Source organism: Zeus faber (genome assembly GCF_960531495.2).
Source record: "Zeus faber genome assembly, chromosome: 5".
Classification (NCBI taxonomy): Eukaryota; Metazoa; Chordata; class Actinopteri; order Zeiformes; family Zeidae; genus Zeus; species Zeus faber.
In genome coordinates this window covers 36,281,637-36,307,911 of record NC_137192.1, presented here as the reverse complement: position 1 = coordinate 36,307,911, position 26,275 = coordinate 36,281,637, and the positions used below count along the sequence as shown (strand labels likewise).

Genomic DNA, 26,275 nt, shown 5'->3' with positions numbered 1-26,275 from the left:
AGAGTGTGTTACAGAGTGTGTTACAGAGTGTGTTACAGTGTGTGTTAGATTGTGTGTTACAGTGTGTGTTACAGTGTGTGTTACAGTGTGTGTTACAGTGTGTGTTACAGAGTGTGTTACAGAGTGTGTTACAGTGTGTGTTACAGAGTGTGTTACAGTGTGTGTTACAGAGTGTGTTACAGTGTGTTACAGTGTGTGTTAGAGTGTGTGTTAGAGTGTGTGTTAGAGTGTGTGTTACAGTGTGTGTTACAGTGTGTGTTACAGTGTGTGTTACAGTGTGTGTTACAGAGTGTGTTACAGAGTGTGTTACAGAGTGTGTTACAGTGTGTGTTACAGAGTGTGTTACAGTGTGTGTTAGAGTGTGTGTTAGAGTGTGTGTTAGAGTGTGTGTTAGAGTGTGTGTTACAGAGTGTGTTACAGAGTGTGTTACAGTGTGTGTTACAGTGTGTGTTACAGAGTGTGTTACAGAGTGTGTTAGAGTGTGTGTTAGGGAGTGTGTTAGGGAGTGTGTTAGGGAGTGTGTTAGGGAGTGTGTTAGGGAGTGTGTTAGAGAGTGTGTTAGAGTGTGTGTTAGGGAGTGTGTTAGAGAGTGTGTTAGAGAGTGTGTTAGAGTGTGTGTTAGGGAGTGTGTTAGAGAGTGTGTTAGAGTGTGTGTTAGGGAGTGTGTTAGGGAGTGTGTTAGAGAGTGTGTTACAGTGTGTGTTAGAGTGTGTGTTAGAGTGTGTGTTACAGTGTGTGTTACAGAGTGTGTTACAGAGTGTGTTACAGAGTGTGTTACAGAGTGTGTTAGAGTGTGTGTTAGAGTGTGTGTTACAGAGTGTGTTACAGAGTGTGTTACAGAGTGTGTTAGAGTGTGTTACAGTGTGTTACAGTGTGTTACAGTGTGTGTTACAGTGTGTGTTACAGGTTGTGTTACAGAGTGTGTGTACTACAGTATTTGTGTGTGTACTACAGTAAATGTGTGTGTACTACAGTATTTGAGTGTGTACTAGAGTATATGTGAGTGTACTACAGTATGTGTGTTTGTACTGCAGTATTTGTTTGTACTATAGTATGTGTACTACAGTATTTGTGTGTACCACTGTAAATGTGTGGGTACTGCAGTATATGTGAGTGTACAAGAGTATATGTGAGTGTACTATGTGTGCGTGTACTACAGTATGTGTGTGTGTGTACTACAGTATGTGTGTGTACTATGTGTGCGTGTACTACAGTATGTGTGTGTGTACTACAGTATGTGTGTGTACTATGTGTGCGTGTACTACAGTATGTGTGTGTGTACTACAGTATGTGTGTGTACCTGGTATCTTGAGGTTGAGCTCACACACACTCCCGACACTCGCCACCGCTGCAGCGTTCTGTTTCCTGCTCACACTCTCTCTGATGCGCCCGTCGCCCGTCACCTGTACGCTGAACGGACTTCCTGTACATCCAAAAATACATAACAACCTCAATTAAATAAGAATAATGACACTTACAATAACAAAATAACTAAAATAATCATAATAGAAACAATAATAATTTATTATTATTATTATTATTATTATTATAGTAATAAATAAAGCTGCAGGCAGCAGTACACAGGTTCCAGTTTAGTCGTGTTGGGTGCATTTTACAGTTTTCCCAATTTTTCAAGTTTACTTGAACGCATAAAGCGTCTTACTGTAAATATATTTTCTAGTAAATAATATGATGATGTCATAAAGAGTCTTATTGTAAATATAATTTATAGTTAATAATATAATGATGTCATAAAGCATTTGACTGTAAATATAATTGATAGTAAATAAAATTATGACATCATAAAGCGTCTTACTGTAAATATCACTTATAGTAAATTATATGATGTCATAAAGTGTCTTATTGTAAATATAATTTATAGAAAATAATATGACGACGTCATAAAGCGTCGTACTGTAAATATCACAGATAGTAAATAATATGATGATGTCATAAAGCGTCCTACTGTAAATATCACTGATAGTAAATATGATGACGTCATAAAGCGTCTTACTGTAAATATCACAGATAGTAAATAATATGATGACGTCATAAAGCGTCTTACTGTAAATATCACTGATAGTAAATAATATGATGACGTCATAAAGCGTCCTACTGTAAATATCACTGATAGTAAATAATATGATGACGTCATAAAGCGTCCTACTGTAAATATCATTTCCTTCATTTCAGAACCAGACGTGTCAGTTTCCCAAGAGCAACTGAATATTTGGGCTCAAAGTTGTTTGGTTTTTCACTCATTTCTGCTTCAGATGTGGATGAAAGTCAAAGCATGAGATCCTGGTGACATAGCGGCTCAAACGAGTGTGTGTGTGTGTGTGTGTTTGCTTGTGTGTGCGTGTGTGTTTGCTTGTGTGTGTGTGTGTGTTTGCTTGTGTGTGTGTGTGTGTGTGTTTGCTTGTGTGTGCGTGTGTTTGCTTGTGTGTGCGTTTGCTTGTGTGTGTGTTTGCTTGTGTGTGCGTGTTTGCTTGTGTGTGCGTGTGTGCGTGTGTTTGCTTGTGTGTGCGTTTGCTTGTGTGTGTGTTTGCTTGTGTGTGCGTGTGTGTTTGCTTGTGTGTGCGTGTGTGTGTGTTTGCTTGTGTGTGCGTTTACTTGTGTGTGTGTTTGCTTGTGTGTGCGTTTACTTGTGTGTGTGTTTGCTTGTGTGTGCGTGTGTGTTTGCTTGTGTGCGTGTGTGTTTGCTTGTGTGCGTGTGTGTTTGCTTGTGTGTGCGTTTGCTTGTGTTTGCGTGTGTGTTTGCTTGTGTGCGTGTGTGTTTGCTTGTGTGTGCGTTTGCTTGTGTGTGCGTGTGTGTTTGCTTGTGTGTGTGTTTGCTTGTGTGCGTGTGTGTTTGCTTGTGTGTGCGTGTGTGTTTGCTTGTGTGCGTGTGTGTTTGCTTGTGTGCGTGTGTGTTTGCTTGTGTGCGTGTGTGTTTGCTTGTGTGTGCGTTTGCTTGTGTGTGCGTGTGTGTTTGCTTGTGTGCGTGTGTGTTTGCTTGTGTGTGCGTTTGCTTGTGTGTGCGTGTGTGTTTGCTTGTGTGTGTGTTTGCTTGTGTGCGTGTGTGTTTGCTTGTGTGTGCGTTTGCTTGTGTGTGCGTGTGTGTTTGCTTGTGTGTGCGTTTGCTTGTGTGTGCGTGTGTGTTTGCTTGTGTGTGTGTTTGCTTGTGTGTATGTTTGCTTGTGTGTGCGTGTGTGTTTGCTTGTGTGTGCGTGTGTGTTTGCTTGTGTGTGCGTGTGTGTGCATGTGTTTGCTTGTGGGTGTGTGTGTTTGCTTGTGTGTGTGTGTTTGCTTGTGTGCGTGTTTGCTTGTGTGCGTGTGTGTTTGCTTATGTGCGTGTGTGTGTGTGTGTGCGCCTGTCTGTGTGTGCGTGTGTTTGTGTGTGTGTGTTTGCTTGTATGTGTGTGTGTTTGTGCGCATGTGTTTGTGCGTATGTGTGTGTGTGTATTTGCTTATGTGTGTGTGTTTGCTTATGTGCGTGTTTGTGTGTGTGTGTGTGTGTATGTGTGTTTTCTTATGTGCGTGTGTGTTTGCTTATGTGCGTGTGTGTGTGTGTGTGTGTTTGCTTGTGTGCGTGTGTGTTTGCTTATGTGCGTGTGTGTGTGCGCCTGTCTGTGTGTGCGTGTGTTTGTGTTTGCGTGTGTGTTTGTGCGCATGTGTTTGTGCGTATGTGTGTGTGTATTTGCTTATGTGTGTGGTTGTGTGTGCGTTTGCTTATGTGCGTGTTTGTGTGTGTGTGGGTTTGTATGTGCGTTTGCTTATGTGCGTGTGTGTGTGTGTGTGTGTTTGCTAATGTGCGTGTTTGTGTGTGTGTGTGTGTGTTTGCTTACGTGTGTGTGTTTGCTTATGTGCGTGTTTGTGTGTGTGCGTGTTTGTGTGTGTGTGTGTGTGTGTGTGTGTGTGTGTACCTGGGACGTGCTCCTCAGCAAAGCGCACTGCCACCAGGTAGCGTCCTGGCTCCGTGGGGCAGTAGCACACACCACACGTCCCGTCCTCCAGGTCCTCCGTCTGGATGTCCACCTTGCTGGGCCCCTCCACAGACAGAGCCAGACCCCCATAGCCTGGAGGGTGAGACAGGCAGACAGACAGACTTCAATACACCAGCCAAGTGGAATAAACACTAAAGATGGAACATACATTGACAGAATATTACAACTTTAATAAAATGCTCAAATCTAATACATTTGAGCATTTTTACATTATAATATTTAACCACATTTGTCATAGACATCTTGAACACAATACGTTAAAAGTCTAAACAGGTTATTGATTATACAATGTGTTCATACATGATGTAATAACAGGTTATTACATCATGTATGAACACATTGTTACATAGTTGTGGTTGTTATGTCATGTGATGGACCTTTTATGGTGAATATGTAATAATTCACAGTCCAGTTTCATAACATCTACTCATCATCAGCAGGCAGCACCACATCGCTCCACCAGGTGGTGCTGACCTGCATCTCTGGTGTCCACCACGAAGCGGGCGGGGCTGAAGGTACACCCGCTCACCAGCCCGTCCCCGTGAGCCTTCACCCGGCCGGCGTCGCCGATCTCCGACTGCACCACCATGATGCTGAGGGGACTGTTGGCAAGATGGCCGCCGTTCTTCAGGACGCTCACCTGGTGCTCCCCCACCTCCCGAGGGATGAAGGAGATCCCTGAGGCGGAGGAGGGTCATCATGATTACCATTGTTATTGTGGTTATTATAAATTGTACTTCTTATTATTATTGTTATTATTATAAAAGGTAATTGTAATTACCATCATTACAAGACTTTGTTATTATAGTTCATATTCTTATTCCAATGATTATTATATTTGTTGTCATGGTACCAATGTGGTTGTTGGCCATCCTCTTCAGCAGACAGGGCTCGTCCCGGCCGGACGGCGCCGTGATGCTCGCCGTCAGGACGCTCAGGTCCGTCTCCGAGATGTCGAGGGAGAAGTCTGCTGCAGAACCCAGCTTGACCTGCGAGCGGCGCTGGTTGTCCTCTGCAAGACAACACCACAAGAGCCGCCTGAGGACAGGTCCGCCTTAAGAGAGGTCACCCTAAAGACGGGTCCGCCTGAAGACGGGCCTGTTTTAAGAGCGGTCCGCCTGAAGACGGGTCCGCCTGAAGACGGGCCTGTTTTAAGAGCGGTCCGCCTGAAGACGGGTCCGCCTGAAGACGGGCCTGTTTTAAGAGCGGTCCGCCTGAAGACGGGCCTGTTTTAAGAGCGGTCCGCCTGAAGACGGGTCCGCCTGAAGACGGGCCTGTTTTAAGTGCGGTCCGCCTGAAGACGGGCCTGTTTTAAGAGCGGTCCGCCTGAAGACGGGCCTGTTTTAAGAGCGGTCCGCCTGAAGACGGGTCCGCCTGAAGACGGGCCTGTTTTAAGTGCGGTCCGCCTGAAGACGGGCCTGTTTTAAGAGCGGTCCGCCTGAAGACGGGCCTGTTTTAAGAGCGGTCCGCCTGAAGACGGGCCTGTTTTAAGAGCGGTCCGCCTGAAGACGGGTCCGCCTGAAGACGGGCCTGTTTTAAGAGCGGTCCGCCTGAAGACGGGCCTGTTTTAAGAGCGGTCCGCCTGAAGACGGGTCCGCCTGAAGACGGGCCTGTTTTAAGAGCGGTCCGCCTGAAGACGGGTTTGGTTGAAGACACCGTGGCGCTCCTGACCTGTGATGCGGGCGGTGAAGGGGCTTCCTGCGATGTGGGCCTGGTTGTAGCGGACCAGGATGCTGTAGTCCCCGGGCAGCGTGGGCAGGTAGCTCACCGTGCACGTCCCGTCCTTGTTGTCCATGCAGCTGATCTCCGCCTTGGACGGACCCTCGATGGCCAGATCCAGACCTCCTTTGAGATCGGTACCACCACAGAGACCATGTAAGTACGCACTGAACCGGATCCAGACCCCCGGGAGATCCAGACCACCATAGACCAAGTTTGTTCACAGTAATACATGCTAATACACACAACTACTAATAGTACTAGTATAGTCATATTAACGGTAGAATAATCAGATTAAAGGCAGTATAATAGGATAAAAGGGAATGCAATCTGATTAAAGTAAGTATATTATGATTAAAGAAAGTATATTATGATTAAAGGTAGTACAATCAGATAAAAGGTAGTGTAATCTGATAAAAGGCAGTATAATATGATTATAGGTAGTATAATCAGATTAAACGTAGTATAATATGATTATAGGTAGTATAATTAGATTAAAGGTAGTACAATATGATTAAAGGTAGTACAATATGATTATAGGTAGTACAATATGATTATAGGTAGTCCAATATGATTATAGGTAGTATAATCAGATTAAAGGTAGTATAATATGATTAAAGGTAGTACAATATGATTAAAGGTAGTACAATATGATTATAGGTAGTCCAATATGATTATAGGTAGTACAATATGATTATAGGTAGTCCAATATGATTATAGGTATTATAATGAAATTATCTGTAGTATAATCACATTAAAGGTAGTATAATCAGATTATAGGTAGTAAAGTCAGATTATAGGTAGTATAATCAGATTGTAGGTAGTATAAAATTATTAGAGGTAGTATAATCCAATTAAAGGTAGTATAATATGATTAAAGGTAGTATAATATGATTATCTGTAGTATAATCATATTAAAGGTAGTATAATATGATTATATTTAGTATAATATGATTATAGGTAGTATAATCAGATTAAAGTTAGTATAATCAGATTAAAGGTAGTATAATCAGATTAAAGGTAGTATAATATGATTAAAGGTAGTATAATATGATTATATGTAGTATAATCAGATTATAGGTAGTATAATCTGAATAACATACCTTCGGCGGCGTCCTGTGTGCAGATGCTGAACATCGCTGTCTTGTTGGCGACTCCGTAGCTTAATCCAGGACCGAACGCTGTGACACTGGGACTGGTGGACCGGTTCACATAGAACTGCAGAGGAGACTCTGGAGGACCAGATTACAGGAAGCAGATTAGAGGAAGCAGATTAGAGGAAGCAGTGTCAGACATCTCTCATTCTCATATTATGGTCCATGTTACTACGAATGGATCCACGGTGGATCAGATTCATTCCAGTGTTTCCCACACAGTATTTACTTGGGCGGGGCCGCCAAGGGCCCCCAAAGCATCTAGAGCCACAAATACCATGAGTATTAACAGATGCCTTCATTCTGAAATGATTCCATGAAATGCACTTTGTTATGAAGATGAGAAATTGAACATGATACTGGAATTCAATTCATGTTATGTCTTCATTTCCAACCATGTTTCACGCTGCCTCATACTGCACTTTCATTTCACTACTGAGTATTGGATACTTGATTGAAACACTGGACATCTTGAATGTTGTTTTCATTTAAGACCATGGACAAACAGTCCTTGAAGTGTTTTACTGAATAAATGAAAAGCAAAGTTATATTTGTCTCCCTTTTCTTGATGTTTTCTGTGAAATGATCTGATCCGTGCAACCATGACAACCGTGAGCTTTGTGATCTGTTGCACCCGAGAGGTGATGACAAGTTCCCGTTGAAGCTTCTGTACGACTCAAGAAATCACATTACAGCTGCTGTTGTGACAACAGTAGAAGTTCACATTCAAACTGTTGTTGCTCTGCAGCTTGGACAGACATGGCTTTGGACATATAGACAGTACATATTAAAATGTGGAAATACACACACACACACCTTGGAGCGCTCTATGATGTCAACAAACAAAATATCCAGAAAGAGGATTCATAGATTTGAAACCGAGAAATGTGTGTAAAGCCCCGTTCCCACATGGAATCCGTAACACTGCTGTATGAATTATATCCAGTAAAATTGTAATTTTATTATTTCTAGTTGTATTTATTTAGTTACATATTAATACTACTATAATAATACTATGGGGACGGTAGCTCAGGAGGTAGAGCTGGTGGTCTAGTCATCTAAAGGTTGCTGGTTGGATCCCAGGCTCCTCCTGCTAGCATGCTGTAGTGTCCTTGAGCAAGACACTTAACCCCTCATTGCTCCTGATGGCTGCGTCCGTCGCTGTTTGAATAATTGTAAGTGGCTTTGGATAAAAGCGTCTGATCAATGTAATGTAATGTAATTAATTAATTAATTGTATAAAAAAATATACATGTTTTACTGGATGTCTTTTGGTTCTATTTTTAATTTATTTCTTTACATATTTTATTTATTTATTTTACATTTTGTGTGTGTGTCTGTTTCTGTGTGTGTGTGTTTCTGTGTGTGTCTCTGTTTCTGTGTGTGAGTGTGTGTGTGTTTCTGTGTGTGTGTGTTTGTGTTTCTGTGTTTCTGTGTGTGTTTCAATGTGTGAGTGTGTTTCTGTGTGTGTGTGTCTGTTTCTGTGTGTGAGTGTGTTTCTGTGTGTGTTTCAATGTGTTTCTGTGTGTGTGTGTGTGTGTGTGTGTGTGTGTGTGTGTGTGTGTGTGTTTGTGTGTGTGTGTGTGTGTGTGTGTGTGTTTGTGTGTGCGCGCGCGTACCAGGGATGTGTGTGCCGTTGTACTTGATGTGCATGTGGTGCAGCCCTCCCTCGGTGGGGGCGTACTGCACCGTCACCGTGCCGTCCATGTTGTCTGTGATCAGAGGCTCCGCCCTCCGCCCCGACGGCATCATCACCTCCCCTGTGACAGCATGGAAATAACACTTCAATACACTGACGTCTATGTGTCAGAGACAACATCCAACCAGACGCTGGTTACCAGTAACTAACCTCCAGGGAGCTAGTATGACTAGTTTATAACACGTATCCTCATTAATACACACTATTAACTGAATACAATAATACGCTGAGAAGGATTTAGAACTAGTACTTCTAGTTGTATAACCAGTAGGTCTAGTTGTATAACTAGTACTACTAGTTCTTCCACTGACAACGTAGTGAACTGTTCTCCTAAATATGAATAAAGTTTTTAAGGTCTCTGCCTGTCTCCCTGCCTGCCTGCCTGCCTGCCTGTCTGCCTGCCTGTCTGTCGGCCTGCCTGCCGGCCTGCCTGTCTGCCTGCCTGTCTGCCGCCTGCCTGTCTGCCTGTCTGCCTGTCTGCCTGTCTGCCTGCCTGCCTGTCTGCCTGCCTGCCTGCCTGTCTGCCTCACCAGTGATGTCTCCCTTGTGGAGGGAGAAGGGGATGATCATGTCGAACAGTCTGAAGCCTGTTCCATTCACACTGTTGCATGCTGGGAAACTATCTTCTGTCACCTGGAGAGAGAGACAGGGAGAGACAGGGGGAGAGAAAGAGAGAGGGTGAGACGAGTCAGGGAGAGAGAGACACATGATCAACTTTTTACATCGAAATTTAAAGACAAACCAACAGACATCAAGTGTGTATGTGTTTGTGTGTATGTGTGTCTGTAAGTGTGTGTGTGTACATATGTGTGTGTACATGTGTGTGTGTACATGTACGTGTGTGTACTTACGTGTGTGTGTGTACATGTGTGTGTGTACATGTACGTGTGTGTACTTACGTGTGTGTGTGTACGTGTGTACATGTGTGTGTGTACGTGTGTGTGTACGTGTGTGTGTACGTGTGTGTGTGTGTGTACGTACGTACGTGTGTGTGTACGTGTGTGTGTACGTACGTGTGTTTGTACGTACGTACGTGTGTGTGTGTGTACGTGTCTGTGTGTGTGTACACGTGTGTACGGTGTGTGTGTGTACGTGTGTGTGTACGTACGTGTGTGTGTACGTACGTGTGTTTGTACGTACGTACGTGTGTGTGTGTGTGTACGTGTGTGTGTGTACGTGTGTGTGTCTGTGTGTGTGTCTGTGTGTATGTGTGTGTGTACACGTGTGTACGGTGTGTGTGTGTACAGTGTGTGTGTGTGTGTACGTGTGTGTGTACGTGTGTGTGTGTGTGTACGTGTGTGTGTACGTACGTGTGTGTGTACGTACGTACGTGTGTGTGTACGTGTGTGTGTACGTACGTGTGTTTGTACGTACGTACGTACGTGTGTGTGTACGTGTGTGTGTCTGTGTGTGTGTCTGTGTGTATGTGTGTGTGTACACGTGTGTACGGTGTGTGTGTGTACAGTGTGTGTGTACGTGTGTGTGTACGTACGTGCGTGTGTACGTGTGTGTGTACGTACGTACGTGTGTGTGTGTGTACGTGTGTGTGTGTACGTGTGTGTGTCTGTGTGTATGTGTGTGTGTACACATGTGTACGGTCTGTGTGTGTACAGTGTGTGTGTGTGTGTGTACGGTGTACCGTGTGTGTGTGTGTGTGTGTGTGTATGTGTGTGTGTATACGTGTACCGTGTGTGTGTGTGTGTGTATGTGTGTACGTGTGTGTGTGTACGTGTGTACCGTGTGTGTATGTGTGTGTGTATGGTGTGTGTACGGTGTGTGTGTGTACCGTGTGTGTGTGTGTAGGTGTGTGTGTGTGTAGGTGTGTGTACGTGTGTGTGTACGTTGGGGATGGTATCTCAGGAGGTAGAGCTGGTGGTCTAGTCATCTAAAGGTTGCTGGTTGGATCCCAGGCTCCTCCTGCTAGCATGCTGTAGTGTCCTTGAGCAAGACACTTAACCCCTCATTGCTCCTGATGGCTGCGTCCGTCAGTGTTTGAATAATTGTAAGTGGCTTTGGATAAAAGCGTCTGATCAATGACTAAATGTAAATGTAATGTAATGTGTAGGTGTGTGTGTACGTGTGTAGGTGTGTGTGTGTACGGTGTACCGTGTGTGTGTGTGTGTGTAGGTGTGTGTGTGTACGGTGTACCGTGTGTGTGTGTGTGTGTAGGTGTGTGTGTGTGTGTGTGTGTAGGTGTATGTACGTGTGTGTGTATGGTGTACCGTGTGTGTGTGTAGGTGTGTGTGTTCCGTGTGTGTGTGCAGGTGTGTGTGTACGGTGTACCGTGTGTGTGTGTGTGTGTAGGTGTGTGTACCGTGTGTGTGTGTGTGTGTGTAGGTGTGTGTACCGTGTGTGTGTGTGTGTGTAGGTGTGTGTGTAGGTGTGTGTGTGTAGGTGTGTGTGTGTGTGTGTGTGTGTGTAGGTGTGTGTGTAGGTGTGTGTGTGTGTGTAGGTGTGTGTGTGTGTGTAGGTGTGTGTGTGTAGGTGTGTGTGTGTAGGTGTGTGTGTGTAGGTGTGTAGGTGTGTGTGTAGGTGTGTGTGTAGGTGTGTGTGTACGTGTGTACGTGTGTGTGTGTGTGTGGTGTACGTGTGTGTGTAGGTGTGTGTGTGTGTGTGTGTGTACGTGTGTGTGTGGGTGTACGTGTGTGTGTAGGTGTACGTGTGTGTGTAGGTGTACGTGTGTGTGTAGGTGTGTGTGTGTGTAGGTGTGTAGGTGTGTGTACGTGTGTGTAGGTGTGTAGGTGTGTGTAGGTGTGTGTAGGTGTGTGTAGGTGTGTAGGTGTGTGTAGGTGTGTAGGTGTGTACGTGTGTGTAGGTGTGTACGTGTGTGTACGTGTGTGTACGTGTGTGTACGTGTGTGTAGGTGTGTGTGTGTACGTGTGTGTAGGTGTGTGTGTGTAGGTGTGTGTAGGTGTGTGTGTGTGTGTGTAGGTGTGTGTGTGTGTGTGTAGGTGTGTGTACCCAGGGCAGGAAGCCGGCTCCAGGGGGCGGAGCTTGTTGCTGCAGCGTGGCCTGCTGTTGCATCATGGGAACATCCTGATCGGTGGCCTGTAGAGGTGACAACAAGGGGTTAACCTGCGACCTCTGACCTCACGAGGAGGGCGTGGCAGCAATGCATCATGGGGGAGCGTGTGAGGCTCCGGCGGCGTTGCCCACCGTCACGATGAACGGGCTCCGGGGGGCGCTCTCGCCTCCGAAGCGCACGTGGACGGCGTAGCGCCCAGCGGCCGGCGTCCTGTAGTAGACGTCCCAGGCCCCGCCCCGCTGCTCCGCCCGCTCCACCGCCTCCGCCTCCACCTCGCTGCCGTCCGGCTGCACCACCACGCAGCAAACGCGGCCCTTCCCAGCAGCCTCGCTGTTCACCAGCAGAGCCAGCTCCTCCCCCACTGCCACCGTGGGGCCCACACCGGGACCTGGACACAGGCAACCAGTCAAACAGGCAATCAGTTAATCATTCAACCAGGCAACCGGGCAATTAGTCAACCAGGCAACCAATGGGGTGACACGTAGATCTGGTACTAGTAATACTTATAAGAAGCACTTGTTCGCAGTACTTCTTAGTAGTACCTGCTCCTAGTACTTGTTGGCAGTATTTTTTTGGGTAACACATAGTACCTGTAAGAAGTTTCTATTTGCAGTACTTTTTGGCAGTATTTGTTAGAAGTACTTGTAAGTAGTACTTATAAGTAGTACCTGTTAGAAGTACTTGTAAGTAGTACCCGTTAGAAGTTTCTGTTTGCCGTACTTGTTGGTAGTACTTATTAGGAGTACTTGGAGTACACAGACCTGACACGGTACACTTGCTGGCGTCTCCGCTCGCTGTGGCCCGGACGCGATACGGCGACAGAGGGATGTTGTCGCCGCCATATTGGATGACCACGGTGTAGCGACCCGCTCTGTCCGGGACGTAGGTCACATGGTAACGCCCGTCACCGTCGCCATGGATACTGGGCCTGCTGGACCTCCCATCCTGGTCCTGAGGGGGAGGGGGGTGTCACAGTGTGTAGCAGGGTGTGTGTGTGTGTGTGTGTGTGCTACCTACCGTGATGCTAACAGCTAGCTCGCCTCGTCCCGCCTCCGTAGCATCGATGCTAAACTCCGCAGGGAAGCTAGCTAGCACCGAGGCACCGAGGCCGGCGCCGCTCGCTCGAACCCGGGACGCGTCGTGGGTCGGCAGGACCTGCACCCTGAAAGGACTGGCAGGAAACAGGAAGTGAATCAAGAGGTCAAACGGGTAAAAGGAAGTCAAATAAGAAACAGGAGGTCAAACAGGAAATGGGAAGTGGAACAGGAGACAGATTGTCAAACAGGAAACAGTCACACAGGAAGCAAGAAGTCCACCAGAAAATTGTCATACAGCAAGTCAAACAGGAAGCAGCAAGTCAAACAGGAAGCAGCAAGTCAGATAGGAGGTCAAATGGAAATTAAACAGGAAGTCAAACAACAAACAGGAAGTTGAAAGGTAAGTCAAATAGGAAACAGGAAGTGGAACAAGAGACAACGTGTCAAACAGGAAACAGGATGTCAGACTCATTGTCAAACAGGAAACAGGATGTCAGACTCATTGTCAAACAGGAAGACAGCACCTGCGGGGGACATCCTCTGCGTCGTACTTCACGGCCACAGAGTAAAGACCCTCCACCGTGGGGGTGTAGCGCACACTGTGGGTACCATCGGAATTCTGGGAAACCTGGACGGGTTCAACCAGGCCTGCAACACACACACACACACACACACACACACACACACACACACACACACACACACACACACACACACACACACACACACACACACACACACACACACACACACACACACACACACACACACACACACACACACACACACACACTTTGAGTCGTGTTGTGTAACTTTGTAGACTTTCCGAACACGAGCCTCAGAGCTGCCGCTCAGTGCATTGTGGGAAGCAGCAGTGCATTGTGGGTGCTGGGCGTGGCTCACCTTTGGGACCCGTGGCGTTCACGCTCAGCGGGGCACTTCCTGCCTTGCTGCAGTCCACAGTGAAGCATTGTGGGACGTGGGCCCTGACGCCGGGGGACACGCCCGGGCCCGAAACCTTCACCCTGCTGGGGGCCACCACGCCCTGCGCCGGGACCTTGAAGGGGCTTCCTGCACACAGACAGGTGGGGTCAGGTGGTGCAGATGGGGTCAGGACCCCGGGTCCGAAAATAACTCAAAACCTTCTCTGATAAAACATCCACAATGTGCTTGTGGATAGATGGACAGACAGACGGACAGATAGACAGACGGACAGACAGATAGATACAAACAGACAGACATTCATCTGTCTGTCTGTCTGTCTATGTGTCTGTCTGTCTATCGTTCACTGTGTCGACGAATCGGATGCGAGCGCTAAGGAGGGGATGGCAAAAGGATGGATGTTGATGTGATTGTTACATCAACTCCAAGGCAAACAAACGGCGAGAAGTCGTGCGAGTCACGTAAATTTGTCCTCAGCGTCAACGGCAGCGTCAACGGCAGCGTCAACGGCAGCGTCAACGGCAGCGTCAACGGCAGCATCAACGGCAGCGTCAACGGCAGCGTCAACGGCAGCATCAACGGCAGCGTCAACGGCAGCGTCAACGGCAGCGTCAACGGCAGCGTCAACGGCAGCGTCAACGGCAGCGTCAACGGCAGCGTCAACGGCAGCGTCAACGGCAGCGTCAACGGCAGCGTCAACGGCAGCGTCAACGGCAGCGTCAACGGCAGCGTCAACGGCAGCGTACAAGGCTGGGGACACCTTTGCTCGATGGTCAATTGTCCTTTAAACTTGGACCACAGCATGTCTGGACTGCCCCGAATAATATATAATAATAATCATATAATAATAATAATAATAATAATAAAACCTCGTTCTCGTTAGCTTGAATCCATCAGGACTGTGGACGCTGTCTTCTCAGAGACCCGTTCAACATTTATTTAATCTGGATGTTTTGACGTCCACATTAAATAAATCACGTCGTGGAAAATCTCAAATTCTCGCAAATCTTCAGGAGATTGAATTTGTACTAATTATATGATTGCAGAAGGAAGAGGAAGTGCAGAGGAAGTGCAGAGGAAGTGTTTAGTGCCATTCAGTGCCTTGCAGTAAACACCCTCCTGGCCACTCTGGGCACCGGCCACGCCCGCTACCTGGGATGTGCCGCCCCCCGTAGGTGATGTTGATGTGGTACAGGCCGGGGCTGAAGGGGACGTACTCCACGCTGCAGCTGCCGTCCTTGTTGTCCTTGCAGGACATCTTGGACTCGGAGGGGCCCTCCACCGTGATGCCAAGGCCCCCCACGCCCGCCCCCCTGTGGTGAGACACGGTACGACGAGCAAAGGTGACGGAGCTGCGTGTGCTGGTCTCCATGGCGACTGGAAAGCTGCTCGAGCGCCCACACCCTCATTGGGTTTAACATTTAGCCCTTAATACTGTAGTACCAACATTTGTATGATAGTACTGTTCTAGCAGGGCATAGTGTTGTCCAGTACAATGTAGTATAGTACAGTGAAGTATACTGTAGTACAGTGTAGTATGGTATATAGTACAGGATAATACAGTACAATGAAGTATACTATAGCGTATAGTATGGTAAAGCATTGTATAGTGAAGTACAGTAAAGTATAGTTTGGTGTAATACAGTGTTATATATATTAGTATAGATCCTACAGTATTTCTCAGCAACCTAGTGACCATGCTGAAGTTGTTGGACTTACAGTTCAGCAAGAGCATAGTAACAGCGTAGTGACAATGTAGTAACAGTGTAGTTACAGCCTAGTTATGGCGTAGTAGCAGTGCAGGAGCAGCGTAGTGGCAGCGTAATGAACGTAGTTCATTAATGAATGTAGTAGCAGCGTAGTAGCAGTGTGGTAATAGCGTTGTAGCAGCGTAGTAGCAGTGTAGTAACAGCTTAGTAGCAGTGTAGTAGCAGTGACCTGGTGATGATGCTGAAGGCGTTAGGTTTCTCTGTCAGCGCCTGTTGTAGTCCAGCGCCCGTAGCCACCACCCTGCTGGGGTCACAGCCGTCAGAGACCTCCACCCTGAAAGGGGCGCCGGGCAACGGGGCGTCCTGGAACCACACCTGGACGCTGTGCACGCCTGGGGACACACCGGGGTGAGGGTTCGATTCCCTGGTTCCAGGCATTAACACTGCAGGGTTGGCAATGGATGGATTGGATTACCATTTTCGTACGGTGTGTACTCCACGCCGTAGGTCCCGTCGCCGTTGTCTGTCACCATGCAGTCGGCCGGTGCTCCTGACAGGCTTGTGACCTCTGACCTCACGTGGTCGCCCCCACGGCGGGTCAAAGGTCGCGCATCCACCGTGAAGGAGGTGGTGGCTTCTCTGAACACGTCTGAGCAGAGAGGAAGGAGCGACAGATCTCTCACGCTGGAGAACAGACTGATAACCTAGCATGACGTACAGTTAGCGGCGGACGTGCAGACACTTATGGGCGTGGCTTCCTTACAGTTTACAGGTGTTTTTTTTTGCTATAGCGCCCCTCGCTGTCACACATGGTACTGCAGCTTGTGACACATTTAAGAACAGCGAGCCCTGAACCCAGCTCTGTGTTCCCACCCTCATCTGAAGTCCGGCCGGTCGGTACCTGCTCCGCCCACTCCGGGTCCGAACACCGTCACCTTGGAGGTGTCCACGGCGGGGTCCACCGGCACCGTGGCGGGGAAACCGGGCACCGCCTCGTCCCCATAGCGCAGCACCAGGGTCATCGTGCCGGCGCTCTGCGGGACGTACGTAACCCGGAACATCCCGTCGCCCTGGTCCAGAACCTCGGTCAGAGCCTTCGCACCTGGAGAACCACACGGAACCGGGACGTCAGAAGGCGGGACACCGCAGGGTGGAGGTCCATTCCAGGGTCTTCCTTAGGGTCTGGTCCAGTTCTGGTGCTTGTTGGACTTACCGGCGCCAGGTCTCAACCCGGTGGGAGTGGCGGGGGATTCTGGCACCGCCTCCAGGGTCAGCTTACCTGGCCCTGCCAGACAACAATCCACATCCACGACACTGGTCTCACCCACCTGGGAGAGAGGGGGTGGGAAAGAGAGATAGAACCTCAAACATTACATTGTCTTTTTAAATAAAGTGCCTTCAACGCCCCAATGTGGGCAGTTTTCCACCACCAGAGGTCGGTGTACTGAAGGTCAATGATCCAAATGTTCTGGACACTTGGTTGTCCAGAGTCTAGCACCGCCTCTTGGTGAGCTGGATCAGATGGCAGGTTCCGCCACCAGACAGACCGGGAATGTCGAAACAGGAAGTGAGGGTTTGCTGGGAACGACTGGTAGCGGTCCACTAGTTTCAACGGTCATGGAGCTTCAGCTTCTGCAGGAGGTGGAAGGAACACCTTGAGGAACTCCTGAACCCAACTGATGCGCCCCCTGGTGGAGGAGTGAAGTCACTGAGGTAGGCAGGGAACTACACAGCGGAAAAGCACCAAGGGAAAGTCAGAAGGTGCTGGAAGTTGTGGGGCCGACACAGTAGCAGGAGGACAGGGGTGGTCCCCATGTGGTCTCCAGGTGGTGTCTAGGTGGTCCACAGGCAGTCCCCAGGTGGTGTCTAGGTGGTCCACAGGTGGTCCCCGTGTGGTCCCTATGTGGCTTCTGCTCAGGGACTGGAAAGGAGGATCTGGAGGATGCAGGCGAACTGCTGCCGAGAGTCTGGTCTCTCTGCTGAGATGCTGCCTCCCGGTGGCAACAAAATGGATGGGTTTCTCATTGGCTTCCATCTTGTTTTTCTAATGTTTCATTCGTCATGTTTTTCATACGTCTGACGTGTGCCAAACCTCGATTCTCTGATAAATGGGAGTATTTATATGATATTAATACAGTTGTTAACATGACATCTCACCAGTACTGACCTTAGCCCTCTTGAGACCTGGGCCAGAAGCCCGCACCATGGAGGGGTCAAAGGGCATGTGGACGAGGGCTCTGAAGGGCGAGCCTGGGACGTGGACCTCCTGGAACAGGATGTTGACCAGATAGTCCCCGGGCTCGGTGGGCAGGTAGGACACGGAGCACGTTCCGTCCCCGTTGTCTGAGCACTCCATCTTGGCTTCGGTGGGGCCCTCCACCGTCAGGCCCAGACCCCCGGTGCCAGCTCCCGTGGTGTCAATGGTGAAGTGGGCGGGGCTTCCCACCACGCCGCCTTCCAGACCGGGACCAAACACCTTCACCTGCAGGGGGTGCAGCGTCACTCTGCGGCTCAGGCTGTGCGTTATTCATATGAACTACTAGTAACATTCTAATATATTGTTAATATATTAACCACAGCATTCTGTGAGGAGACAACGAATGGAAAGGAAATAAATTAATGAATTCCTGATTATAACATGACATGACATTATTTTGTATTGTTGTGTTATGTATGTAAAAATGAGATATTACCATGTTACATTATACCATGCAGCTTGAACCGAGTAAAACCGATCTTTAATCAATATTTGTAACCAACAGATTTGTATGCCCAATTTCCTAAAAGAACTGGATTTTAAAATGAAAGCATAATATGAGATCCAATAACAATCCATAATGTCTCCTAACCACAACTTAGTCTTCTTCTTCTTGCTGCTCCCGTTAGTGGTGGCCACAGCGGATCATCTGCCTCCAACACCTTGTGTTCTGCATCTTCCTCCCTGACACCACCCGCCTGCATGTCCTCCCTCAGCACCTCCATCAAGCTTCTCTTTGGCTTCCTCTTTTCCTCTTGCCTGGCAGCTCCACCCTCAGCCTCCTCCTCCCAATGTAACTCTCATGTCTCCTCCACACGTGTCCAAACCATCTCAATCTGGCCTCTCTCACTTTTCCACCAAACTGTCCAACCTGAGCTGTCCCTCTAACGTCCTCATTCTTAATCCTGTCCATCCTTGTCCCTCCCAATGAAAACCTCCACGTCCTCAACTCTGCCACCTCCACCTCATCCACCTGCCTTTTAGTCGGTGCCACCGCCTCTAAACCGTACTACATGGCTGCTCTCACTACCGTCCTGTACACCTTCCCCTTCACTCTGGCTGGAACCCTTCTGTCACACATCACTCCGGACACTCTTCTCCACCCGCTCCACCCTGCCTGTACTCTCTTCTCCTCCACTCCACCCTGCCTGTACTCTCTTCTCCTCCACTCCACCCTGCCTGTACTCTCTTCTCCACCCACTCCACCCTGCCTGTACTCTCTTCTTCACCTCTCTCCTACACTCTCTGCTGCTTTGGATGGTCGACCTCAAGTACTTGAACTCATCCGCCTTCTCCACCTCTACCCCTTGCATTCTCAGCTTTTCTCCGCCCTCCCTCCCATTCAGGCACATGTATTGTGTCTTACTCCTGCTGACTTTCATTGCTCTTCTCTCTAATGCTGCCTCCACTTCTCCAGGCTCTCCTCCACCTGCTCCCTACTCTCGCTACAGATCACAATGTCATCTGTGAACATCATAGTCCACAGAGACTCCTGTCTGATCTCATCTGTTAACCTGTCCATCACCACTGCAACAAGAAAGGTCTCAGAGCTGATCCTTGATGCAATCCCACCTCCACTTTGATGCCTTGGTCACGCCTACTACACACCTTACTACTGACTGACTGCCCTCATACATATCCTGTACCACTCTTACCTACTTCTCTGCCACCCCCTACTCCCTCATTCAATACCACACTTCCTCTCTCTGCACCCTATCATACGCTTTCTCTAAATCCACAAAGACGCAGTGAAACTCCCTCTGGCCTTCCCTGTACTTTTCCATCAGCGTTCTTAAAGCAAACATGTCATCTGTAGTACTCTTTACTGGCATGAAACCATACTGCTGCTCGCTGATCCCCACCTCTCCTCTTAACCTGGCCTCCACTACCCTTTCCCATAGCTTCATGCTGTGGCTGATCAACTTTATTCCCCTGTAGTTACTACAGCTCTGTACATCTCCCTTATTCTTGAAGCTGGGTTGTTGCTCAGCCATGTTAATTTAAGAAAAATGTTTACTGTTAGAAATCTCAATTAGGTGAGTTTCCACATTTTGTTCTGAGGAAAAAGTGTAACCGTCACATTCCCTGTGATTACACTGTTATTACCTGTACACTGTTATTACACTGTTAATACTCACCTCACCTATTTCACTATTGTTACAATGTATGTAATAAAAATGTCACAGGGGTCAAAAGTCACCTTGCTAGGGTCGGGGGGCCGCTGGGCCTCGGCAGTGAAGGGGCTCCCAGGGACCGGGTGCCCGTCGTAGGAGACGCTCACTGAGTAGAGCCCCTCCTCCGTGGGAGTGAAGCCCACCAGGTGAGACCCCGCCTTGCTGGGGTTCACCGTGCACGGCACCAAGCTCTGGCTGGGGCCCCGCTACACACACACACACACACACACACACACACACACACACACACACACACACACACACACACACACACACACACACACACGAGGTCACTTCCTGTGGACTCCACGCCCCCTGGTGTTCTTCAATCACTCACAGGTTTGTTGGACACTAGCAGTAGTATTAGTATTATTGCTAGTGTCTACTCGTACTGGACACTAGTACTAGTACTAATATAGATAGTAGACACTAGTAGTGATGCTGTCATTTTATTGTGTTCAAATGTGAAGAATCGTCTTGTGGTGTTGATTATTACTAGCCACAAAAATGGAGGGAAAGCATTTTGTTCATTTTGGTTCAATAAAACATCACTTCCAGTCTACGACTAGTCGTAGAGTCAAAAACAAAGTAAATACACAGTATGACATAAAAGAACAAAGTAAATACACAGTATGACGTAAAAAAACAAAGTAAATACACAGTAGGATGTGAGCAGAACCACTCACCACCGCCACCTGCAGGTCTCCTAACCCTCCTGCACCCTGAGTGTCCACCGCAAAGTTCTGTAGCTCGTCCATCTCCATCCCTGAGAGCGATCGAGCGAGCGAGAGGGAGAGAGAGAGGAGCATCAGAGGTGTCCTGGTCCTGGTCCTGGTCCTAGTTCTACTGCTCTGCTCTTACGTGTGTCCAGTCCGTCCACGCTGACTCGGTCCAGGTCCAGGGGAGCTGAGACCCCAACGCTGAACGGACTCTGGGGGATGGGGTCACCCCCAAAGGTTACCATGACGTCCAGGTCCCCCTGCGCACACACAGACACACACACACGGTGTAGTACCTGTCTGGTGGGTGTGTAGTACCTGTCTGGTGGGTGTGTAGTACCTGTCTGGTGAGTGTGTACTTGACGGTGTAGTACCTGTCTGGTGGGTGTGTAGTACCTGTCTGGTGAGTGTGTACTTGATGGTGTAGTACCTGTCTGGTGGGTGTGTACTTGACAGTGTAGTACCTGTCTGGTGAGTGTGTACTTGACGGTGTAGTACCTGTCTGGTGGGTGCGTACTTGACGGTGTAGTACCTGTCTGGTGGGTGTGTACTTGACAGTGTAGTACCTGTCTGGTGGGTGTGTACTTGACGGTGTAGTACCTGTCTGGTGGGTGCGTACTTGACGGTGTAGTACCTGTCTGGTGGGTGCGTACTTGACGGTGTAGTACCTGTCTGGTTGGTGTGTAGTACCTGTCTGGTGGGCGTGTACTTGACGGTGTAGTACCTGCCTGGTTGGTGTGTAGTACCTGTCTGGTGGGTGTGTACTTGACTGTGTAGTACCTGTCTGGTGGGTGTGTACTTGACAGTGTAGTACCTGTCTGGTTGGTGTGTAGTACCTGTCTGGTGAGTGTGTACTTGACAGTGTAGTACCTGTCTGGTGGGTGCGTACTTGACGGTGTAGTACCTGTCTGGTGGGTGTGTACTTGACAGTGTAGTACCTGTCTGGTGGGTGTGTACTTGACGGTGTAGTACCTGTCTGGTGGGTGCGTACTTGACAGTGTAGTACCTGTCTGGTTGGTGTGTAGTACCTGTCTGGTGGGCGTGTACTTGACGGTGTAGTACCTGCCTGGTTGGTGTGTAGTACCTGTCTGGTGGGTGTGTACTTGACGGTGTAGTACCTGTCTGGTGGGTGTGTACTTGACAGTGTAGTACCTGTCTGGTGGGTGTGTACTTGACAGTGTAGTACCTGTCTGGTTGGTGTGTAGTACCTGTCTGGTGAGTGTGTACTTGACGGTGTAGTACCTGTCTGGTGGGTGCGTACTTGACGGTGTAGTACCTGTCTGGTGGGTGTGTACTTGACAGTGTAGTACCTGTCTGGTGGGTGTGTACTTGACGGTGTAGTACCTGTCTGGTGGGTGCGTACTTGACGGTGTAGTACCTGTCTGGTGGGTGTGTACTTGACAGTGTAGTACCTGTCTGGTGGGTGCGTACTTGACGGTGTAGTACCTGTCTGGTGGGTGCGTACTTGACAGTGTAGTACCTGTCTGGTTGGTGTGTAGTACCTGTCTGGTGGGCGCGTACTTGACGGTGTAGTACCTGTCTGGTGGGTGCGTACTTGACAGTGTAGTACCTCTCTGGTAGGTGTGTACTTGATGGTGTAGTACCTGTCTGGTGGGTGTGTACTTGACGGTGTGTGAGTAGTCGTAGTTGTCGATGACGTCCACGTCGCACACCGAGTCGTCGCTGAAGGAAACGCCAATGGCTGCTTTTCCTGCTCCTCTGGTGAAGACGGTGAAGTGGGAGGGGGTACCGCTCTGCAGCCCTGGAGGGGGGGGGATTAGGGTCCCCACGGACGACAACACCACTTAAAAATCCTAACGTTGCAAAGGGGGGTTCACACTCCACTACTACATGATCCTACACCTGGTGGGAGTCGCTGCCTCGCGCAAACACACACAAGACCTGACAGGGCTTTGGGTGTTTTTCTACCTGACATTCTGCTGTAGTTTCTTCCAACAGCGAGAAACTACAGAAGCAAGAAACCACAACAGAAAACTACAGCAGCATGAAACAACAACAAAATGAAACTACAGCCGCATGAAACTACAACAACAACAAACTTCAGCAATAAACCACAACAGGAAACTACAGCAGCATGAAACAACAACAAAATGAAACTACAGCCGCATGAAACTACAACTACAACAAACTTCAGCAATAAACCACAACAGGAAACTACAGCAGCATGAAACTACACCAACATGAAACAACAGCAGCATGAAACTACAACATCAAGAAACTAGAACAACATGAAACTACAGCAGCATGAAACTACAACAACAAGAAACTAGGACAACATGAAACAACATAAGCATGAAACTACAACAAGAAACTACAACAAGAAACCACAACAGGAAACTACAGCAGCATGAAACTACAACAAGAAACTACAACAGGATGAAACTACAACAGCAAGAAACTACAGCAGCAATTAACTACAGCAGCATGAAACTACAGCAACAAGAAACCACAACAAGAAACTACAGCAGCAAGAAGGTACAGCAGAATGAAACTACAACAAGAAGAAACCACAACAGGAAACAAAAGCAGCATGAAACTACAAGAAGACACTACAACAAGAAACTACAACAACAAGAAACGACAACAGAATGAAACTACAACAGCATGAAACCACAACAGCATGAACCAATAACAGCATGAAACTACAACAACATGAAACTACAACAACATGAAACTACAACAGCATGAAACCACAACAACAAGAAACTACAACAACATGAAACCACAACAACATGAAACAACAGCAGCATGAAACTACAACAACAAACTAGGACAACATGAAGTGACAGCAGCATGAAACTACAACAGGAAACTGCAGCAGCATAAAACTATAACAGAATGAAACTTCAACATAATGAAACTACAGGAGCATGAAACGACAACAAGAAACCACAACACGAAAGTACAGCAGCATAAAACTACAACAACATGAAACTACAACAAGAAACCATAAAAGAAAACTACAGCAGCAAGAAACTACAGCAGCATTAAACAACAGAAGCAAGAAACTACAGCAGCATGAAACTACAACAACAAGAAACTACAACAACAGAATCGACAGCAGCATAAAACTACAACAAGAAGACACTACAACAAGAAACTACAGCAGCATGAAACTACAACATAATGAAACTACAACAGTACGAAACTGCAGCAACAAGAAACCGCAACAGGAAACTACAGCAGCATGAAACTACAACAAGAAGAAACAACAGCAGGAAACAAAAGCAGCATGAAACTACAACATGAAACTACACCAACAAGAAACCACAATAGCAAACGACAGCAACATGAAACTACAACAGCATGAAACAACAACATAATGATGGTAGCGGGGGATGGTAGCTCAGGAGGTAGAGCTGGTGGTCTAGTAATCTAAAGGTTGCTGGTTGGATCCCAGGCTCCTCCTGCTAGCATGCTGTAGTGTCCTTGAGCAAGACACTTAACCCCTAATTGCTCCTGATGGCTGCGTCCGTCGGTGTTTGAATAATTGTAAGTGGCTTTGGATAAAAGCGTCTGATAAATGTAATGTAATGTAATGTAAATAATCCTACAACAGCATGAACCCACAACAGCATGACACTCAACATGAAACCACAACCACAAGAAACTACAACAGCATGAAACTACAACAAGAAACAAGTTATGTGTGTGTGTTACCAGTGTGTGTGTGTGTGTTACCTGTGTGTGTTACCAGTGTGTGTGTTACCTGTGTGTGTGTGTGTTACCAGTGTGTGTGTGTTACCTGTGTGTGTGTGTGTGTGTTACCAGTGTGTGTGTGTTACCTGTGTGTGTGTGTGTGTGTGTGTGTGTGTGTGTGTGTGTGTGTGTGTGTGTGTGTGTGTTACCTTTGTGTGCGTGTGTGTTACCTGTGCGTATGTGTGTGCGTGTGACCTGTGTGTGTGTGTTACCTTTGTGTGCGTGTGTGTTACCTGTGCGTATGTGTGTGCGTGTGTGTATTACCTGTGTGTGCGTGCGTGTGCGTGTGCGTGTTACCTGTGTGTATGTGTTACCTTTGTGTGTGTGCGTGTGTTACCAGTGTGTGTGTTACCTGTGTGTATGTGAGTGTGTGTTACCTGTGTGTGTGTGTGTGTTACCTGTGTGTATGTGAGTGTGTGTTACCTGTGTGTGTGTGTGTTACCTGTGTGTGCATATGCATGCGTGTGTGTGTGTGTGTTACCTGTGTGTGTTACCTGTGTGTGTGTGTGTGTGTGTGCGTGTGTGTTACCAGTGCATTTCAGTCCTGGTCCCTCTGCTTTGACCTTTGTTGCATCATGGGAAGGATCCACTTTGACCCTGAACGGAGACTCAGGTACTTCCTGTAGAACACACAGAGTGGGTACAGTGTACTGTGTGTAGTGTGTGTACGGTGTACTTGATGTGTACTTTGTGTGTACCGTGTGTACCTGGTCTGTGAACAGCACTCGGATGGTGAGCCCCCCGGTGGCTGGCGGTGTGTACTTCACTGTGATGGTGTCGTTGGCGTTGGGGATGATGTCGAACTCCACGTCTTCCTCCCGTGGACTCAGCATGTGGGCGTCGCATTTAATGCCCACACTCACCTCCCCTACGCAGTACAAGTACACAGAGTACGCACAGAGTACACACACACAAACACAGCAGCTTACTGATGCAATAATGTCAAATGGTGTTGTAGTATACTGTATATAAAGTACAACATCCAACCAGACGATGGTTACCACTAACTAACCCCCAGAGGAGGTTATTAGAGATAAGCAGCATCTGGCTGCACAGGACTACTACACAATACTAACTGAATACAATAGTACACTGAGAAGTATGTACCACTACTATGACTAGTTTGTGTGTGTGTGTGTGTGTGTGTACCGTCTCCAGCTCCACTACAGTCCACAGTGAAGTGTGTTGGCTCGTTGGCTTTCAGTCCGGTCGGCTCCACCCCGGGTCCGAACACCTTCACCAGGTGGGGATGGCTGCCCCGCCCAACCTCCACCTAACACAGCACAGTGAGTCATTGCCCCGCCCCACCTCCATCCGCTTGGAGACTAAAATATGGAATAAATAAATTTTCTAAATACGAGTCTTTCACTCAGTTGACATGAATTACAATATTCTAATTATTTGTAATCTACTTAAGTCAACAGTACTATGTTAGTACCATTAGATCACTGTAGTACAATGCAGTACTATGGTAGTACTGTAGTATTACATGAGTACTGCAGTACTATGGTAGTACTGTAGTATTACATGAGTACTGCAGTACTATGGTAGTACTGCAGTACTCATGTAATACAGACTTACTTCCAATTTACCGACTCAGAAAATGAACTTTTAGAAAAATGATCATCAATCAAAAGCGAAAAATTCCAATTCTGAAATTAATTCCAAGATGTGACAGAAACCATGAGTGAAGAGGAACAACAAACCAGACATTTTGGAGAAGTTGGCGAATGCAAACCAGTGTCTCATCTCAGTCAAGATGAGAATAAAGGTTGAAAGGCATCCAGTGCTCTCTAGAGCGCGCAGAACAGCGAGGGCTCTACACCTGGTTTGTTGGTTTGTTTGTTTGTTTGTTTGTTGGTTTGTTGGTTTGTTGGTTTGTTTGTTTGTTGTTTGCTGTTGTTTTGCTCCAGAATGTGAACGTTTGATTTGATTTCTTTAATGTAGTTGTTGGTGAATACTTTTGTGTGGTCACGTGTTTCATTCAGCGCTCAGCGAGACCTCGCAACTCCTCTCGGTGGGAGGATGACCATCACAACTCGCTTTTAACCTCGGAGCGTTTGGATTGGACCGACTCAGATTTCAAGACGTGAGCCCTCAGCTCTGATTGGACGAGTCGACTTCCCAGTGTGAG

At 47.6% G+C, this 26,275-nt stretch overlaps 1 protein-coding gene across 4 annotated transcripts in view; it reads right to left on the bottom strand.

Annotated features, from left to right (window-relative positions):
* Positions 1–26,275, bottom strand: part of flnba (filamin B a) — a 59,957-nt gene that overhangs the window by 5,847 nt on the left and 27,835 nt on the right. For all 4 annotated transcript variants that reach the window (XR_013844149.1, XR_013844150.1, XM_080000144.1 and 1 more), the window contains exons 16-42: positions 25,291–25,414; positions 24,849–25,009; positions 24,671–24,761; positions 22,026–22,183; positions 20,564–20,681; positions 20,389–20,468; positions 19,729–19,908; positions 17,439–17,753; positions 16,485–16,599; positions 16,173–16,373; positions 15,747–15,920; positions 15,501–15,663; positions 14,715–14,875; positions 13,524–13,691; positions 13,145–13,268; positions 12,601–12,754; positions 12,345–12,534; positions 11,715–11,971; positions 11,520–11,606; positions 9,089–9,191; positions 8,479–8,619; positions 6,809–6,937; positions 5,658–5,831; positions 4,840–4,998; positions 4,461–4,664; positions 3,906–4,058; positions 1,301–1,423 (exon numbers count right to left, since the gene is read on the bottom strand). Coding sequence is in view for 2 of the 4 variants with exons in the window: in XM_080000144.1 (XP_079856270.1) it covers positions 1,301–1,423; positions 3,906–4,058; positions 4,461–4,664; positions 4,840–4,998; positions 5,658–5,831; positions 6,809–6,937; positions 8,479–8,619; positions 9,089–9,191; positions 11,520–11,606; positions 11,715–11,971; positions 12,345–12,534; positions 12,601–12,754; positions 13,145–13,268; positions 13,524–13,691; positions 14,715–14,875; positions 15,501–15,663; positions 15,747–15,920; positions 16,173–16,373; positions 16,485–16,599; positions 17,439–17,753; positions 19,729–19,908; positions 20,389–20,468; positions 20,564–20,681; positions 22,026–22,183; positions 24,671–24,761; positions 24,849–25,009; positions 25,291–25,414 (4,207 nt within the window). In the remaining 2 variants the exon portion in view is untranslated. The remainder of the gene's footprint in view (positions 1–1,300; positions 1,424–3,905; positions 4,059–4,460; positions 4,665–4,839; positions 4,999–5,657; positions 5,832–6,808; positions 6,938–8,478; positions 8,620–9,088; positions 9,192–11,519; positions 11,607–11,714; positions 11,972–12,344; positions 12,535–12,600; positions 12,755–13,144; positions 13,269–13,523; positions 13,692–14,714; positions 14,876–15,500; positions 15,664–15,746; positions 15,921–16,172; positions 16,374–16,484; positions 16,600–17,438; positions 17,754–19,728; positions 19,909–20,388; positions 20,469–20,563; positions 20,682–22,025; positions 22,184–24,670; positions 24,762–24,848; positions 25,010–25,290; positions 25,415–26,275) is intronic.